At 33.1% G+C, this 16,825-nt stretch overlaps 2 protein-coding genes across 2 annotated transcripts; one reads left to right on the top strand and one right to left on the bottom strand.

The window, feature by feature from the left end:
* Window positions 1-4,876: 4,876 nt before the first annotated feature.
* On the top strand, window positions 4,877-11,348 carry LOC143599454 (endoglucanase 6-like). The gene is made up of 9 exons (XM_077077408.1): window positions 4,877-5,077; window positions 5,750-5,962; window positions 6,055-6,255; window positions 8,295-8,384; window positions 9,326-9,490; window positions 9,567-9,851; window positions 10,314-10,662; window positions 10,758-10,820; window positions 10,891-11,348. Exons 1-9 carry the CDS (start codon window positions 4,877-4,879, stop codon window positions 11,178-11,180), a joined length of 1,857 nt encoding a protein of 618 aa, XP_076933523.1. The 3' UTR covers window positions 11,181-11,348.
* A 926-nt stretch (window positions 11,349-12,274) lies between these two features.
* Window positions 12,275-16,798, bottom strand: LOC143599453 (mitochondrial inner membrane protein OXA1-like). The gene is made up of 9 exons (XM_077077407.1): window positions 16,341-16,798; window positions 14,632-14,722; window positions 14,511-14,558; window positions 14,340-14,398; window positions 14,179-14,254; window positions 13,966-14,097; window positions 13,774-13,881; window positions 12,885-12,939; window positions 12,275-12,750 (listed from the first exon to the last, which is right to left on the bottom strand). The coding sequence occupies exons 1-9, from the start codon at window positions 16,793-16,795 to the stop codon at window positions 12,434-12,436; spliced, it is 1,341 nt and encodes a 446-aa protein (XP_076933522.1). The 5' UTR covers window positions 16,796-16,798; the 3' UTR covers window positions 12,275-12,433.
* Between the last annotated feature and the right edge of the window lie 27 nt (window positions 16,799-16,825).

The following is a 16,825-nucleotide window of genomic DNA, read 5'->3' as shown; positions in this document are numbered from 1 at the left end:
ACGATAACTATAAAATCCTAGACTATTTGGCATCCCCTTATAGCTAGGTGTCGCTAATGTGTTTAGCGATATCTATTTATCCAAATTACCACTTTTATTTATCGTTTCGTATGCAAGTTTTGTGGCTATCTTTATTATATACTAATATGATTAAACTTATGAATTGCTCACCAACCTTTGTGTTGACAAACTTTATTTTATGAAATGTTGCAGGTTTGCATCTTGGTTGATTTATGATTGTGAAGAAAACGACATCAAAGACCTTAGGATATTAGTAAAAATGAACAATATCAAATTTGCCATATTTTGTGATATCTTGTTTATGGTTATTTTATGGATAATTGTTATGTGACATTTTCGATGTTGTGAAATGAAATGAGTTTATTAAATACTGTCACTTTAATTAGTGTCATGTGCTTATGGACAATCGTTACACCTCGGCATGTTCCGCCGCCTTTGGTCGGGGTGTGACAACATGAAACAAAAGAGAGTAAATGGTAAATATATAAAGAGTATATATCGGATGGTCAAAGTGTCAGGGTGAAAATGAAAAGAAAGGAAAAGCTTGTGGGTTAAAATAGTAAATAAATGGACGGTGGGGAGAATTGTCAGGGTGTTGGCGTCAAGTTTACGTTTTACTATTTCTCGATGAAAGGTCGTAAAACCTAGGGTATGTTTGGCAAAACTAGCTGGTAGCTGTTAGCTAGAAGCTGGAAGCTGGTAGCTGTTAGCTGTTAACTGTTAGCTGTAGCTTTTTAAATATATTTAGGTGTTTAGCATAGTAGCTGGAGCTTTTTAGATATATTTAGGTATTTGGCAGAGTAGCTGGAGCTTTTAATAAAACTAATTGTGTGTCAGCGCGGTGCAGCAGAGTGCGCGCGCAACTTGAGATCAACTGCATAATCAGTGTCGGTACGTGATTCACTTGATATTAGTGCATGCATAACCTGAATGCAGACGTGTACTTCGTGCAAAGGCAGCAAGCGTGTAATCGTGACGAAAATCAAGAAACAAAGCTAAAATATACAGTAATTTCAAATAAATAGTTTTTTAAACCAACATCTTTTGATTTGAAACATTTTCCGACCCGACACCGTTTTAATCTGAAACATATTCTGACCTGGCCCCTTTCGACCCAAAACCGTACTGACACGAACCGAACTAAATTAACCCTTTTTTATCGACTCGTTCCGACCCTAATTTGGTCTTACACATGACTCGAGCTCGTCTGACTCGACTTGTTGCCAATCATAACCGGTAAAGAAGTATATTAATATCATACTCAAATTAAAGAGAATAAAATATTCTTTTTTTATGATGTAATGTGTTTAAAAAATATTAACGTGTGAAAAAATTATGGACTTTTAAAAAGTCATGGGGGTAGTTAGTTTTGAATAAGAGTAAAATAATTAATTATTATATAAATTAACAAAAGTTGATGAAAGTTCAAGTACCAAAATTGTAAATTCAATTGTAAAAGCCTGTAGCTTTTTCTCATTTAGAAAAAAAAACTTTTTCTTCTAATATAAAAACTTCAAGTCCATTGAACCAAACAAGTTTTTTTGTTAGGTATGAGTTTTTTTTAAAAAGCTTAAAGCCCCTAAAAACTCCTTGCTAAATACACCCCTAATGTTTTTTTTTTCACCGTCCGTTGCCACGTACTTGAAACGACAAATATCACGTAACTAATGAATTTATTTTTTATTTTTAATTAATAAATTTGTCCTCATGTAAAGTTAATAAACATAAAAAAAAAAGTGTATTTGCACGTTATTGTTATAAAGAGAATTTTGTCACTATGTGTGAATGTGTGGATGGTGATACGTGGGGTAAATGATATAGTACATTATGTGACAAAAATATTTTTATTACAGACATACTAAATTTTATATTGATATTTTCAAAATAATACATGGAATATTAAGATTTATTGGCATTAATGTTTTGATATGCTTAGAAAATGTATTAATCATGTAAACATTAAAAAAAACTATGTATAAAAAAAGAATGTATCCAACTAAATGAACATTTTGAAAAAGATCATTAGTGTCTATAAAAGCTTTAAGGATCATATAAGCTCTAAACATGTTTTTTTTACATGAACATCAACCAAGCAAAACATATAACCCATAATCACCAAGCATTTTATGTATGTTTTTAAACTAGCTATATATTATAGAGGTACGTTTCATATCACTCAATTTAAATAAAGATCGTCAACACTTGTACGTTCGACTTTCGTGTATATTTGTCGTGTATAAAGTGGTTAGAGCATCTACATTGGAAACTAAATCTTCATCTTTTTAATTTAGCTAAAAATCATATTTCTCTCTAAATTTTGTTTATTTTTTTTAAAAACCTTCCATATTCAACTCTCTATTTCTATCTACATCTTACTCGCAAATACTTATTATATAAACTTTTATTCTTTCTTATACACTAAAAAAATATATAAAGGATTGAATAAAAATTTAAAGTGTACTTTAGTTTTCTCTAATATGTATATTGTAATGTAACATTGTTTTAATTGTTTTCTCTATCCTCTTCTCTATATTATATAAAAAATGTGATTAGTGATGTTCCAATATAAATGCTCTTAAAAAACCGTCAACTATACTCTCTTTTCAATCCAAAAAAAAGGACACGTTAGTCAGTTATTCAAAACTACAATTAATAGTAATATTAGAGCATTCTCATCCCACACTTTATTTTCAAACTAAAAATTATACTAAAACTCACTTTATTTTTTCTCTTCATTTCAATTAAATAATACTTTTTGTACCTTTTATCATTACATTTTCTTTTTCCTTCACTCACAACTACTTTCAAAATATATTAAAAAATTATAGAGGATGAACAGTAACTTTTCAAATCACTACTTTTTCTAAAATATAAAAAAACTCTTCACTCACAACACCCTAAATCACTCTCTAAATTATAAAAACATCTCTCACATAATATGAGGGGTTGGATGAGAATGCTCTTATACATTTATTATAATAAAAGAAAATATTACATATATATTGTAAATACCTAATCTAACTAATATAATAAAACAACTCAATTCTATACACGTGTCATTAATCTAGGATGCTCACATATGACTCCACATCACCACATTTTCATATAATTATTTTTCACATATTCACAATAAATTTGTGGTAACATTAAACTGTTATTTTTTGGAAACTAAAATCTTTTTTAATATAGTTGATAAATTAGTTATATATTGACTAGAAATTTACAATCTTACAAAAATTGTTATTTTTAATTAAACAATCCTGCAACAACAATCTTACAAAAAAACAATTAAACAAACTTACAAAATACACACCAGGAATTTTTTTTTAAAGGGGATGGATTGCCGGCAAACATTACAATAAAAGTAAAAGAAAAGAAAATGGGTTAATTAAAACGGTTTCTGAATTAGTCAACAGGTCAAATTGGTTTACTATTATAGTTAGATGTCTAATTTTTTGTAGTTCCAAAAATCAAGCCCTGGATTTTTACTATAAATTATATGTTGCATTTATAGGCTTATTTATGAGGTTTTATTTATAGATGTATATTGCATTTCATTGAATTCGATTTATTGTCTTTATTATTTAATTAAAACGGTTTCTGAACTATAAACATCTCCATATGTAGTATATAACATCCGCTCATAGATGCATTCTCTACATTAAAACAATCTTCTGCCTTTGAAATTTTTACAAAGTAAGTTCTTCAACTGTTAATTATAAATTTTATATTTAAACGAATTATTTCAGTAAAGTCTTTTATCGTTTGATTTAAGACAGATTACAATAGAGGCTCAAAGCTTTACAATGTTGGATGAAATTGATGTTCTCAAAACATCTACATCCACAGTTAAGGTTAGAGTTTTGAGAGTATCGACAGTCAACGATAACAAACACTCCAAACGAGGACTTCTTGATAGAGATGGTTCTTATGGATCAATCTGTAAGTTTTTTATTGTTTTATATTTTTCTTTCTTTATACTACACTTTTCATTAATTATCTACACATGTTTATTATTATTATTATTATTATTATTATTATTATTTCATGACAGGAGGATCAAATGCAAGCTACGGTTTTTAAACCCGACATTTTTTGTTTCAAAAGGTTTTTGAACGAAAACTCTATACGGATGAAAATATAAGTTTAAACCTGGTATATATTTGTAAGCTTGGTTTTCAAATAATATTACAAAATCTGTTACTAATGTGGTTTTTTATTTTTTTCAGATATAATGGTTCATTTATGTTATATTATTCCTTATTTACTGAATTATTTATTTATAAAGTATTTTCTTTTTATGTTATAGACATAGTTTAACATCTTTTGTAATATCTGCTGGTAAAAAATGTATGTCAAATATTTGTGCTGATTAAATATGTTTTTTACATTTTATATTGTTTCTTAATATGTTTTCCACCCGTGTGTAACACGGGTTATTATCCTAGTGATATTATATAACTTAACATTTAGTGCCTTTAAATTTTACAAGAAAAAGAAGTCCCATCCCCACACTAGGATCCTTCCAAGCAATTCACAAGTGCACTCTCGACACTCACCTCTCAGCCTCCAAGTTAAAAAACGAAAACATTTTATTCTAACTGACTATAATAATAATAATAATAATAATATAGCGTAAATATGACAACATTAATGCACAAACCAGCATTTATTACACTCTCCCCATTTCTGAGCCTTTGTCACCTTCTCTTCATCTCCATATATACCATCCATTGCATAGCCTCTTTCTCCGTCCTCTCTCTATCTCTAAAGTTGGCTTATCAGGAATTTAACTGATAACCAAACCAACCAGACCAACATTGTGATTTCAGACATCCAACTTGTTTGGTTTCTAATGGAGGTTGTTATGAGACTTTGTTCTCTGTTTCTGCTTGTTGGGATTGTACCTTTGGCTTTAGCAGGTGCACATGACTACAAGCAAGCTCTTACCAAGAGCATTCTGTTCTTTGAAGCTCAGAGATCTGGTTATCTTCCTGGTAATCAAAGAGTCAAATGGAGAGGCCATTCTGGTCTCATGGATGGCAAAGTCAATGGGGTAAAATTTTGTTTCTAGTGTTTAATTTTGTTTTATTTAGTCAAATTGGATTTTAGTAATTTAAATTATAACTACCAATATTCACTGGTATATAGTAATCATTTGGTGTTCAAAAATAATTAATAATAATAATCATTTTCAAGGGCAATTAACCCATCTTACCATTATAGATTTGCACTTGGTTTTCACTTACTTTACCGCAAGAAGATGTCCTTCCATATTTTTATTCATAATAATTTAAACTATAATTCATTACCTGATAATAATCATTTTATGTTCAAAAAGAATTAATAATAATAATAATAATAATCTTCAAGAGAAATTAATTCATCTTAGCGTTATAGATATACACTCGATTTACATTTGATTTTCAGTCACTTAACCGCAAGAAAGATGTGCTTCCACGTTTTTATTCATAATAATTTTTGTTAGCAAAATCGAGTGAAAATCAAGTGTAACTCAATTATGATTACGTGATTGAGATTACGAAAATAAAGTTTTGAGTGTAACTTTATTGTCGGCAAATGAGTCACAGTTTGGGTTATTAAAATCCAGTTTGGCTTTTATTTTCCAAAACCTTATTTGGGTATTTACTTAAACTTAAATTTAAATCAAACCCTTTAATTGTTTTGAAAAAATATGGAATCTTGATGGTTAAATGTTGGTATGAAGGTGGATCTTGTTGGAGGCTACTATGATGCAGGAGACAACGTTAAGTTTGGGTTACCAATGGCATTTACAGTAACAATGATGTCTTGGAGCATAATAGAATATGGGAAACAAATGGCCATAAGTGGTGAGCTTGGTCATGCTATGGAAGCTGTTAAATGGGGTACTGATTATCTCATAAAAGCTCATCCTCAACCAAATGTTCTTTATGGAGAGGTACATTTGATTGGTTTTAAACTTTTAATGTTTTAAAACAAAATATGGATTGTCTTTTAAGGATGTTGATTGAATGGTGTGGTTTGTTATAGGTTGGAGATGGAAATACTGACCATTATTGTTGGCAAAGGCCAGAAGACATGACCACTTCAAGAAAAGCTTATGGAATTGACCAAAATAACCCTGGGTCGGACCTTGCCGGAGAGACGGCGGCTGCTATGGCCGCCGCCGCCGTCGTGTTCCGACGCTACAACCCCGCTTACTCTAAATTGCTCCTCTCTCATGCTTCCCAGGTCAGTTGATTATTCACTAATCTCTACCGACTCGATAGTATATTATTAAGGAATTGGCTAAGCGTGCCGAGTAAATTTTTATTGCAACCACCCTAAAAATATCAGATCATATGGTCCTTGTTTTTGTCTTATAGTGTGAAAATAAGGGAATATTGTTACGATCGTGACAAATTAAAGGGATGCAACAAGTACAATAGCAACTATATGTTTAGCACAACCCAAATGAAAAAAAAAAAAGAAAGAAAAGAAAAAAAGAAGCTAAGAGATTTTTATTTCTTTAATGAAAAGTTGCACATTAGTCCTTTGTCATTGAAAAAAAGGTCTTATTAAGAACGCCTCTTATACATTCTGTATAAGGCTATACAGAGGGTTATACGTCATGTATAGAGCTATAAAGAGACGTATAGACAAGTATACAGGGCATATAGGAGGGCGCCTGGGTACCTAGAAAACCCAAAAAAAACCATGTCTTAGGGTAATACGGTGCATGTTAGCAAGTACATGCGTATTTTAGCGAAGTAGTTGAAGTAAATACAGTTAGGATCTTTTAAGGCACCGCTAACATGTCACTATATCACCTTTATTTAGGCAACAATAAAATCTTATTAAATAAATCTGAATATAAATATCCCCACCGGAGACTGCAGTACACATAAATAAGCCTAAGATATCTAGAGTTAGTCTTTTCATGGCTTTAGTGTCAGGCTGGTTACTGTCAGGTGTAAGTTAGATAACCGCATTAATGATGCGCATATCATGGAATACTGATTACTTATTTCCTTCCGTTACTTATTAAATATTAACTTCACATGTAGAGGTACATAAACTTATTATATTTGGTGTGATTTAGAGGGGAACAAACCGGTTTAAAATCCAAAATTGGTTTGGGTTGAAACAGGTTCGGTTTAGTTAACAAAAGTCAAAACATGTTCATGATTGGTTTCGGTTCGGGTTGAAACTTGTTTATTGATCATGTTACCATCGGTTTCGGTTCGGATTTTGACCGGATTTTACCCGGTTTCGGTTCGGTTAACCGGTTTAAAACCCATTTTGGTGGAGAAAATTACAAAACGATTCCAAACCTACAGTATCAGTCGGTTCCAAACCGGGTTATACATAATCGGTTTCAAAGCGGTTCGGTTTTGGTTTGATTTTCGGGTCGGTTCGGTTAACCGGTTTGTTTGCCCACCTCTAGTGTGATTGTTAAAATTGGTTTATGATCGGTTTCGGTTCTGGTTGAAATCGGTTTCTTAACTAGTTTATGGTCGATTTCGGTTTGGTTTTGACTGGTTTTGGCCGGTTTTCGTTCGGTTAACCTTAACCGGTTTGGAACCAGTTTTGGTGGAGAAAATTACAAACCGATTGTAAACCTACGGTTTCAATCGGTTCCAAACCAGTTTCTACATAATTGGTTTCAAACCAGTTCGGTTCCGGTTTGATTTTCGGGTCGGGTCGTTACCGTTTTATTTGTCCACCTCTATTCACAAGTAGGCATTGTTGTGTTGTTAATTTGTCTTATACTAAGGTACAATTAACAATTCATTAAGTGCAGTCAATTGGGATATCTTCCTAACAAAACATATGCCAAAACACAAACTCACGTTTTTGCGATTCAAAAAGGGGTAGCGGCGCAGCTTGTTGGCCGCTTGCCTTCTGTTTCGATGTAATCCAATAAACAATCATATATTATAGAAGCAATAAAGACCATATAACTTTATATAAAAAAAAATAAAAGATATATATAGCTTTAGGATGTACAATGAACAATGCATTGAATACAAACGTTTAAAGCAAAGGAGTTTGGTTTGGTATGTCTGTTTGATCTAAAAAGATAGATATGCTGGGACACATGTTGGATCACGGATAATGTGCATCCACCGTTGAAATATTATGGGATCACAGATCTCATCCGTCGAGTTGACTGTCGGTGAACACACGTGGTCCATGACACCTACTCATACATAGTTGCATACTTTTAACATTAAATTCCAATTCTGCCCCTGTTGCTTTGGCTAATTTACCATTGTCATCATTTGCAGCTATTTGATTTTGCGGATAAATACAGGGGTAAATACGACAGTAGCATTACGGTGGCACAGAAGTACTATCGGTCTGTTAGTGGATACGCGGTATGTGATCATCTAACAATCACTTGTTTCATTATTTATACTTTTCATATTTTTAAAAACTGAATTTTAATAAACTAAAATATATTGGCGGATTATAATTGATGGATTTACATCAAATACAAATTAAATTAACGTGCTAACTGTGCGAATCAAAGAGTACAATTATATATACAATATAGTGTAATTATAGTATAGTGTAATTACAGCATAATGTAGTTACACTACGACGCAATTATATAATCACACTAGTTGCATATATAATTACGCTACTTGATTTACACAATTATGACGTTAATTTAATTTTTACGTTAACTTTCCCTATAATTTATAATCCATGTTGATTATATTTACCGGCAGTTCACTTTCGTTGTAAAAACAATCATAATCTAACAAAGTAACTAAGTTTGTTCATAACAAACAATTAATCTAGATCGAAATGTTGTAAATTATATCAGTATGACATATTCTGACGTTATATGTCACTATAGTATTGGCATGCGAACGGAAATCGAAGTTTTAAGTATCGTTAAGTCACATTTTCATTTGCCTATATGAATTACTATCACCCAACTGGTTTTAATTTGGATTAATTGAAATTTCGTATTTAATTAGTCTTTGCTTGTTCAAGATTTTATATATGCTTTATTAGCATTGTAAAGCCACATTAAAATATAAACCACTTTTATATTTTGTTTTGAATTAATTATACGCGTACTTCTAAATTATTTAAAACATCACCGGGCCCTGGCTTTTAAAACCGGTCCAATCAATGAACCGGGAAAGCAGTTGACATTAAAACAACCATTTTTTTTTTAAAACGAATCATGAAAGCATTAAGTTACTTTTTTTCAAAACAGCCATTTTTTAGGTTATCACAATCTCCAAATTTAATTACTTAGTTTACATATTTATATTGTTATTTATTTATTTTCATCTTTTAGGATGAGTTGCTATGGGCAGCTGCATGGATGTACAAGGCAACAAGTAACCGGTACTACTTGGATTACCTAGGTAGAAATGGTGACGCACTCGGTGGAACCGGCTGGTCTATGACGGAGTTCGGTTGGGACGTTAAGTACGCCGGTGTTCAGACCCTTGTAGCTAAGGTACATTTTATAGGTTTATAACATTTATAACTATAAAAGAACTTTAGCTAAATGTATGTGTATACTTGTTACATAGTTTTTGATGGGAGGAAAGTCCCATGGGCATGGAGCAGTGTTCGGGAAGTACCAACAAAAGGCCGAGAATTTCATGTGTGCGTGTCTAGGTAAAAATGGCCGAAATGTTCAAAAGACGCCCGGAGGATTAATATTCCGACAAAGATGGAATAATTTACAGTTTGTCACAAGTGCGTCTTTCCTCCTTACCGTTTACTCTGACTATTTGACTTCTGCCCGGGGAAACTTAAGGTGTTCTTCTGGCACCGTCACCCCGCCTGAGCTTCTTGCTTTTGCCAAATCTCAGGTAAACAAAATTTGTTTATGTTCGTTAGTTTACATTCATTCATTTAAGTTTGTTAATATATTCATTTAAAACTTTTAGGCCCACTAAAACTTAGTCCAGTTTTAAAAACTTTCTTTTAACTGGTATTAGCTTAGTTATGTTCGTTTTTCTATGTTCATTTGTTTACGCTCGTGAATTATTTGTTTATATGTTAACAAACGAAGTAAAGGACATAAACGAACACGGACATGTTCATTTTTTTAATAAATGAACACGAACAAGAAAAGTATGTCCATTTAAATGTTCATGTTCGATTGTTTGTTCGATTAAAGTGAAACAAGCAAACATGAGCATGCCCCGTGCATATTCGTTTAGTTCGTTTACAAGCCTAGTAGTTTTTTCAAGAAACATGTTAAAAACTTAAAATGATTATATGGTAGTACAAAATCTGAAATTTTGGATTGTTTGTTATTCTTTTTGTAGGTGGATTATATACTTGGGGACAACCCGAGAGCAACAAGTTATATGGTTGGATATGGGAAGAGTTACCCGCAATTAGTGCACCATAGAGGTTCATCGATTGTGTCGATTAAGGTTAATCCAGCATTCGTTAGCTGCAGAGGCGGTTATGCTACATGGTATACCCGAAAAGCAAGTGACCCGAATCTCCTAACAGGTGCGATTGTTGGTGGGCCCGATGCGTATGACAACTTTGCTGACCAAAGAGATAATTATCAGCAGACTGAGCCTGCTACATATAACAATGCACCTCTTCTTGGAGTATTGGCTAGATTACATGCTGGCCATACTGGTTATAACCAACTCCTTCAAGGTATGTTAACCGATTAATCTGATAAATTTGTTCCGAGTGTTTTTTTTTTTTTTTTTTGGTGTCATTTCTCAAGCTTTGTTTGAATCTTTTTTCAGTTGAAGTCCCTCTTCTTAAACCAAGCGTTGTTCAACCAAAGCCGAAAGTGACTCCATATTCGGGTAAAATTGATAATAATTTTGTTTTTGTTTAAAAATAATGACTTTATTACTAAAGATTTCCTTTTGTTAGGTTTGATTGGCATTACACAGAAGACTACAAGTTCATGGATCGCTAATGGTAAAAAATACTATAGATACTCGGTTACACTGACTAACAAATCAAACAAGACTATCAAGAAAGTTAACATTTCGGTTTCTAAGCTATACGGGCCTCTTTGGGGTCTCACCAAGACCACAAGCGGTTCATACGGGCTCCCAAAATGGGCTAGCTCATTGCCAGAAGGAAAAAGCATAGAGTTTGTGTACATTCACACTGCTTCTCCGGCTGAGGTGTCGGTTTCAAGCTACACGTTGACTTAAAAGGTCAAAGAAGACCAAAAGATTGTGGAAATATAGAAGGTTTCGAGGAAAGTCCGTTTTTTGCGATTTTTCTTCAAGAAGTTATTAATAAGGTCTGAAGAACGGAGTGAAGAGAGTTTTAAGAAAGTGCTCATCCTCCTCCTTCATTAGGTCTTTTAAGACAATTTGAAAGCAAATACAAGAAAATGGCATACTTCTAAATCTAAAGAGATTAGAAGTATCCTTTTCTTTTTCCTTTTTTTTTTTTGTTGTATTTCAAAAGGTTTGAAGTGTTTTATCTGTTTTTGTTTGTGTGTAAATTGGCAACTTTTTCTTATCTTGAGATACGAGTATAGATTTGGCAACACTTCTGTTTGGATTCTAGTATTTTCTGCTCTTGTTACTGCCAGATTCAAGATTTAAAGTCTGGCACAAAACGGGTCGGCTTGCGTATCAAGTTATTAAAGTTTCAGGCCAACGGGGCTAAAAGATATTAATTATGTTCGAGCCAAAATGAGTTCAGGTTGAAACAAGTTGTTTGCAACACATGGTGTACGTTTTTCGGATGAGGTCATTAATATTTCTTTGTTTTTCATCAGTTGCGAATTCGAATTGGTCTAATGCATGGAATTCACATAACGCACAAACAAGAGAATTTACTAAAATCTAACGCGCAAACATTAGAGCAAGCAGTATGACTACTCTCGAAGATAGCTCCAAACACATTTTTTTGCATCTTTTTACAAAGAACGCCCGTTGATTTTGAGGTGTCATTGAAGATAGTGTGATGTAGAGGAGATCTTGGATGTGAACGAGAGAGCAGAGACGGTTTTTAGGAAGAACACCTTCAAACGAATTTATGCGAGCAAAAGGAGGTGAGAAAAAAGAGTGTCGAAAAACTCTAAATAGAAACGTTGACATTCAGGTTTTTGTATTGATAACTAGAATCATATCACACCATTGAAATCAACAGTAGATAACCCAAAAAAAAATCGAATTAGAACGTCAAATATGAAAATATATCATAAAAATATAACCCAAAAAGATGTTTATGTGAAGCCAAGAAACAGAAGTCGAATAATCAACCCACCACACGAAATACAAGCATAACTGGCTACAAGTTTCTAATCTCCTACGCCAAAACAAGGATTCCCTCTTTTCCCTCTTAACGAGTAAATATATAACGTCAAAAAGAATATTTATTACATTTATTCTATAGGCATACTAAAGCAGACGCCCATCATATCAAAAGATCCGTTCAATACCTCATATACTCACCTCTTGTGGTTCTTCTTTCTTCCTTTGACTTCTTTCTCTAGTCTTTTGATCCTCTGGCTCAAAACCAATGCTCGTGTTTCTCTTTGATTTGAAGATTTCTGGTCTTCTGAGGCTGGCTTCTTGTTTGAAAGTGACAATGGACCGGCACTTTGATTTGTGCTTTCTTGATGTTGTTTATGAGCTTGCGCGGCTGCGTACTTTTTCAATGCTTCAAAGAATGAGAAAGCTGGTTGTGATCCACTAGTGGGAGATGGCGGTGGAGGTACTATTATGGGAATGTTTAACATCTTCTTCACATTCGGTTTTTTAATTACTGAGAGCAAGTAAATAATATTATGTTAAATGAAGATGTGTGTGCATATAATGTTCTCAAAGTCCATTTAAATAAAAAAATAAAATCATGTAAGTTTACAACAATGAGTTCAATATATAAATAACAGAACTTACTATATCCGTATACAAGGGAGAACAAGTTAGAGGTGATCCAATAACAAAAGAGAGCCTGCATAAGCAAAAGTATCTTGTATGTAACTCAAATTTTCCACATAAAATAAACTTACTGATAATTATATACAAAGAATCCAGATATGTTCCACATATTAAGCTACCAACTCTTGAAACCAACTATGCCTGTAAACAAACACAACGAAACTATCGTGGCATGTTCGTGTTTCTTCGTTTAACTTTAAACGAACGGCGTTTTCTTGTTCGTGTTCGTTCATTAAGAACATGAGCATGTTTGTGTTCATTTGGTAATAGTATAAACAAACAGCTCAGAAACGTAAACCAACACAAACGAATGTGTATAAATGAACTGACATAACCGAGCATCAATTAAAAGTAATTGTGAACATAAACTAAACTTAATAGTAAGACGTGATATTTTAATTTCTAGAATTAGACTAAATTGTAACGAGCATAGTTATTTTAAATAAATAAGTAAACGAACGTAGACGGAGAACCAAAACAAACATAAACTAAACCAGCATAAACAAATATAATTATTTATGTTCGCGAACATAAATGTACGAATGAGACGTGTTCATTTAACTAAATGAACAACAAGAAATCATGTACGTTAGTTAACTAAACAAACAAAGATATGTGAGGTTCCCGCCAACGGTTCACAGAACGTTTAGTTTGTTTAAACACCTAAAACAAACCATGATATTCAATTTATAAAACAGAAGAAAAACTAAGTAAGCGCGACTAAAAAACATTCAAGAAATGAAAATGTTGCAATTTTCATTGAGCGGAAAGCAATATAATGAAATAAAAAGTATAGTAATGTCCAATTTAGTTAAAAATTAGATTTTTAAAAAATTGTGATATGTACCTTCGGGAAAGACGCAGTAAGGGGAACAGTAAGAGCAGCAAAAGCCCTTGAAACATTTTTCATTGTGCCAGCAGCAGGATTACCTTCCAAACCTTCTTGCATGTTAAGCTGAATGACACAGCTAATTAATCTTTATGTTAAAAATAAATTGATATTGATTTTATTAACTTTAAGGAGAAAAAAAATACTCACCTCTACAGTTATCCAGAATGAAAAAGCAGTTAAACAAGGAAGTAAATAGAACGGATCAGCGGTTGTGAGATCAAGGAACCAAGAGGTCCCGCCAGTTTTAAAAGATGGAACCTTTTCCACCATATTCCGAATCTGCAAATAAAACGTGTAAAAGATTCAAAAAAAATGTAAACTGAATATAATGTGTCTATGGATATGATATTTATAACTTACAGCAAGAAAGAAGCTGACAAAGAGAGGGCCTTGAATTAGGAGACCCTTTAAAGGTGTAAACGTACTAACACCGTGCCTGTACAAACAATAAATTTCTATAACATTAAAATAATTTTAAAGATTTATATAATCATGTAAAAGCAACATGAAAAGGTGCTTACTCTGAAAATAGCCTTTTCATTTTTTCTTGACCTTCAGCCACAGCCGATGGACTCATGCCCTGAAAAGGGTAATTTAGTAATAACATAAATAAGTCAAGCAATCAATTTTTTAATAATTAATTAATCATAAAGAAAAGATATATTAGCATCAAAGATGTTTAATGTGCATACCCTATCTTGCATCTCTTGCTTAATTTCCTCCAACCTTGGTCTCAGTATCTGTTTAAAAAATGTAAAATGTGAATAAGTTGTGCGACTTGAGAACCCACTATTAAATAAAAAGATAACTTACAGTTAACTTTGAGGTAGCCTTCAGCTGATTGATCATGATTGGAAGTGTCAAGGTTCTAATAAAGAGAGTTGTTATTACTATGCTTGCCCACCTGACACATGCCAGAACAATGTTGTTCACGTCTAACGTAAGAAAAAAAGTCCAAGTATCGAAATCATATGCTATGTAGTATAATATTCCCACATAAACGACTTGGCATCATGACAGTTGTTTTTTATATCGTAGATAACAAGGCAAATATGTAAGCATCAAAAGAGATATACGAAACACAGTAACAAAAGGCATACTTTTTGGTGATTTTACTCTTCTAAATAAACAAAAAAAATGACTACAACCATCTTTCCTACAGATTCCAAAGTTACTTGTTAGTTGTTACCACTGGTGAAGCTTGAACGAAAACGTCAGGGAGGGGGGGGCCGAAAATACGTATTAAAAAACTTAAACAGAGGTGGCCGAGCTCACATTTTCGGACAGAAAGAGCATATTTACACTGCGTATAAAAGTTTTCAGACAAAAACAGGTAAATTTACACCATTGCGCAAAAAATGAAGGGGGGCGGGGCCACCCCTGGCCCTAACTATCCTTCGCCCTTGCTTGTTACAAACTGCTTTTGATTTTTATCTATTTTGAAGCTAACACAAATAGCTACTATAAAAACTAAAGATTTTCTCTCTGTAAAACTTGATCAAAGTCCCAACTTTTAGCATCGGGTGAAATTTGATAAAATTGCTGTGTACACTAGATACACAACTCGTATTGGCTTAAAAGAAACATAGCACATAACAAAAGAGCACATTAGAAATAGCGCTGTCAATTTATGACATGGACCTGTCAATTGGGTTTTAACAGGTTTGGGTTTGAGCTTAACAGGCTTCATGTCTTAAACAGGTCAACCTGTTTAAGACATCTTTAAATTTGTGTCTTAACAGGTTATCTGTTAGCCTATTAGTAACCTGTGTAGATTTTTAATTTAAAAAATAAATAATATATACTCCTAAAGCCCTAAACCTAAAGTCATACTTACAACATTTCACTCATACCCATCAAAACCGGATATTATATTTTTAATGTATGTTATGGTTTTCTTCTATGGTTTTTGTTTCAAGTATGTTATAGATTTGTGGTTTTTAAGTATGTTATTGATTTGTGGTTTTTTGCTTCAAGTATGTTATTGATTTGTGGTTTTTTGTTTCAAATATGCTATGGATTATGTATTAATTATGACTTTTACGCTCGTTTTGAAAATTTTTGTTTCATTACACATGTATTATTCATTGTGCCTTTAAACAGGTCCATTAATAGGTCTTAACAGGTTAACTGGTTACTAAACTGGTTCGTGCTCGTGTTTGAAAAAAATGACACGATTAGTTATCGTGTCGTGTCCGACATGTTACGACAGCCCTAATTAAAAATATGATCAAGATCGCAACTTTTAGCATGAATCACAACTCACACTGCATATTAAAGCCATTAGTTTCAAGGGGAGTAAAGGATGTATGTTTTATTTCTATATTTGATTAAAACCATATGCAATGTAAACACTTTTTTATTAAATCGTTATATCAAGCATCGATCGTTTAAGCGCATCGGTTTCACTCTCAAGAATCAGTTTCACACCAAATCACACTCTCCAATAACATAAAAAAAAACCTATGATCACAACAACCTAAACATATCCATAAAAATGTAAACTTTAAACCAATTCATACCAATTAAGTCCAGTAAAATTATGAATCCCATCAATCGCATACTGCAAAGCGGCAACAGGCACCCACGAATCCGCAGCAGCAACCGCAACTTCACTCACAGCCGGAGCTTGAGTACCCACAACTTCCATAGTCTTATCCGCCAACACATCGGCCATATCATACATATAATTAACCTTATTGGCTTCATCAGTCGAAATACCTCTAGCCAGCAAAAACCCACTTGCAGTCATGGGTACATGACCGAACTGAGCCCATCTTGGGTCTCTAAAACTCAACCCATCACCAACGCCACCGTTAAAGGCTAGTGGGTTAGTGAAGACAGTGTATGATCTGGTTTGATCTGGGTATTGGGGTTTACGGTCTTCTTGGTCATGGTGAAGGTGTGAGATTGATGGGGTGAATCGGTGTTGAGCGAATTGTCTCGCCCGAGTGGTGAGACTACGCCGGTAAGCCATCGATTGAATGCCGGATTCGGATCAAAGTGT

Source organism: Bidens hawaiensis, unplaced genomic scaffold (assembly GCF_021521415.1).
Source record: "Bidens hawaiensis isolate Kalapana, Puna unplaced genomic scaffold, B.hawaiensis_p1.1 tig00052214_1, whole genome shotgun sequence".
Taxonomy (NCBI): Eukaryota; Viridiplantae; Streptophyta; class Magnoliopsida; order Asterales; family Asteraceae; genus Bidens; species Bidens hawaiensis.
This window is presented reverse-complemented; position numbering and strand designations above follow the sequence as displayed.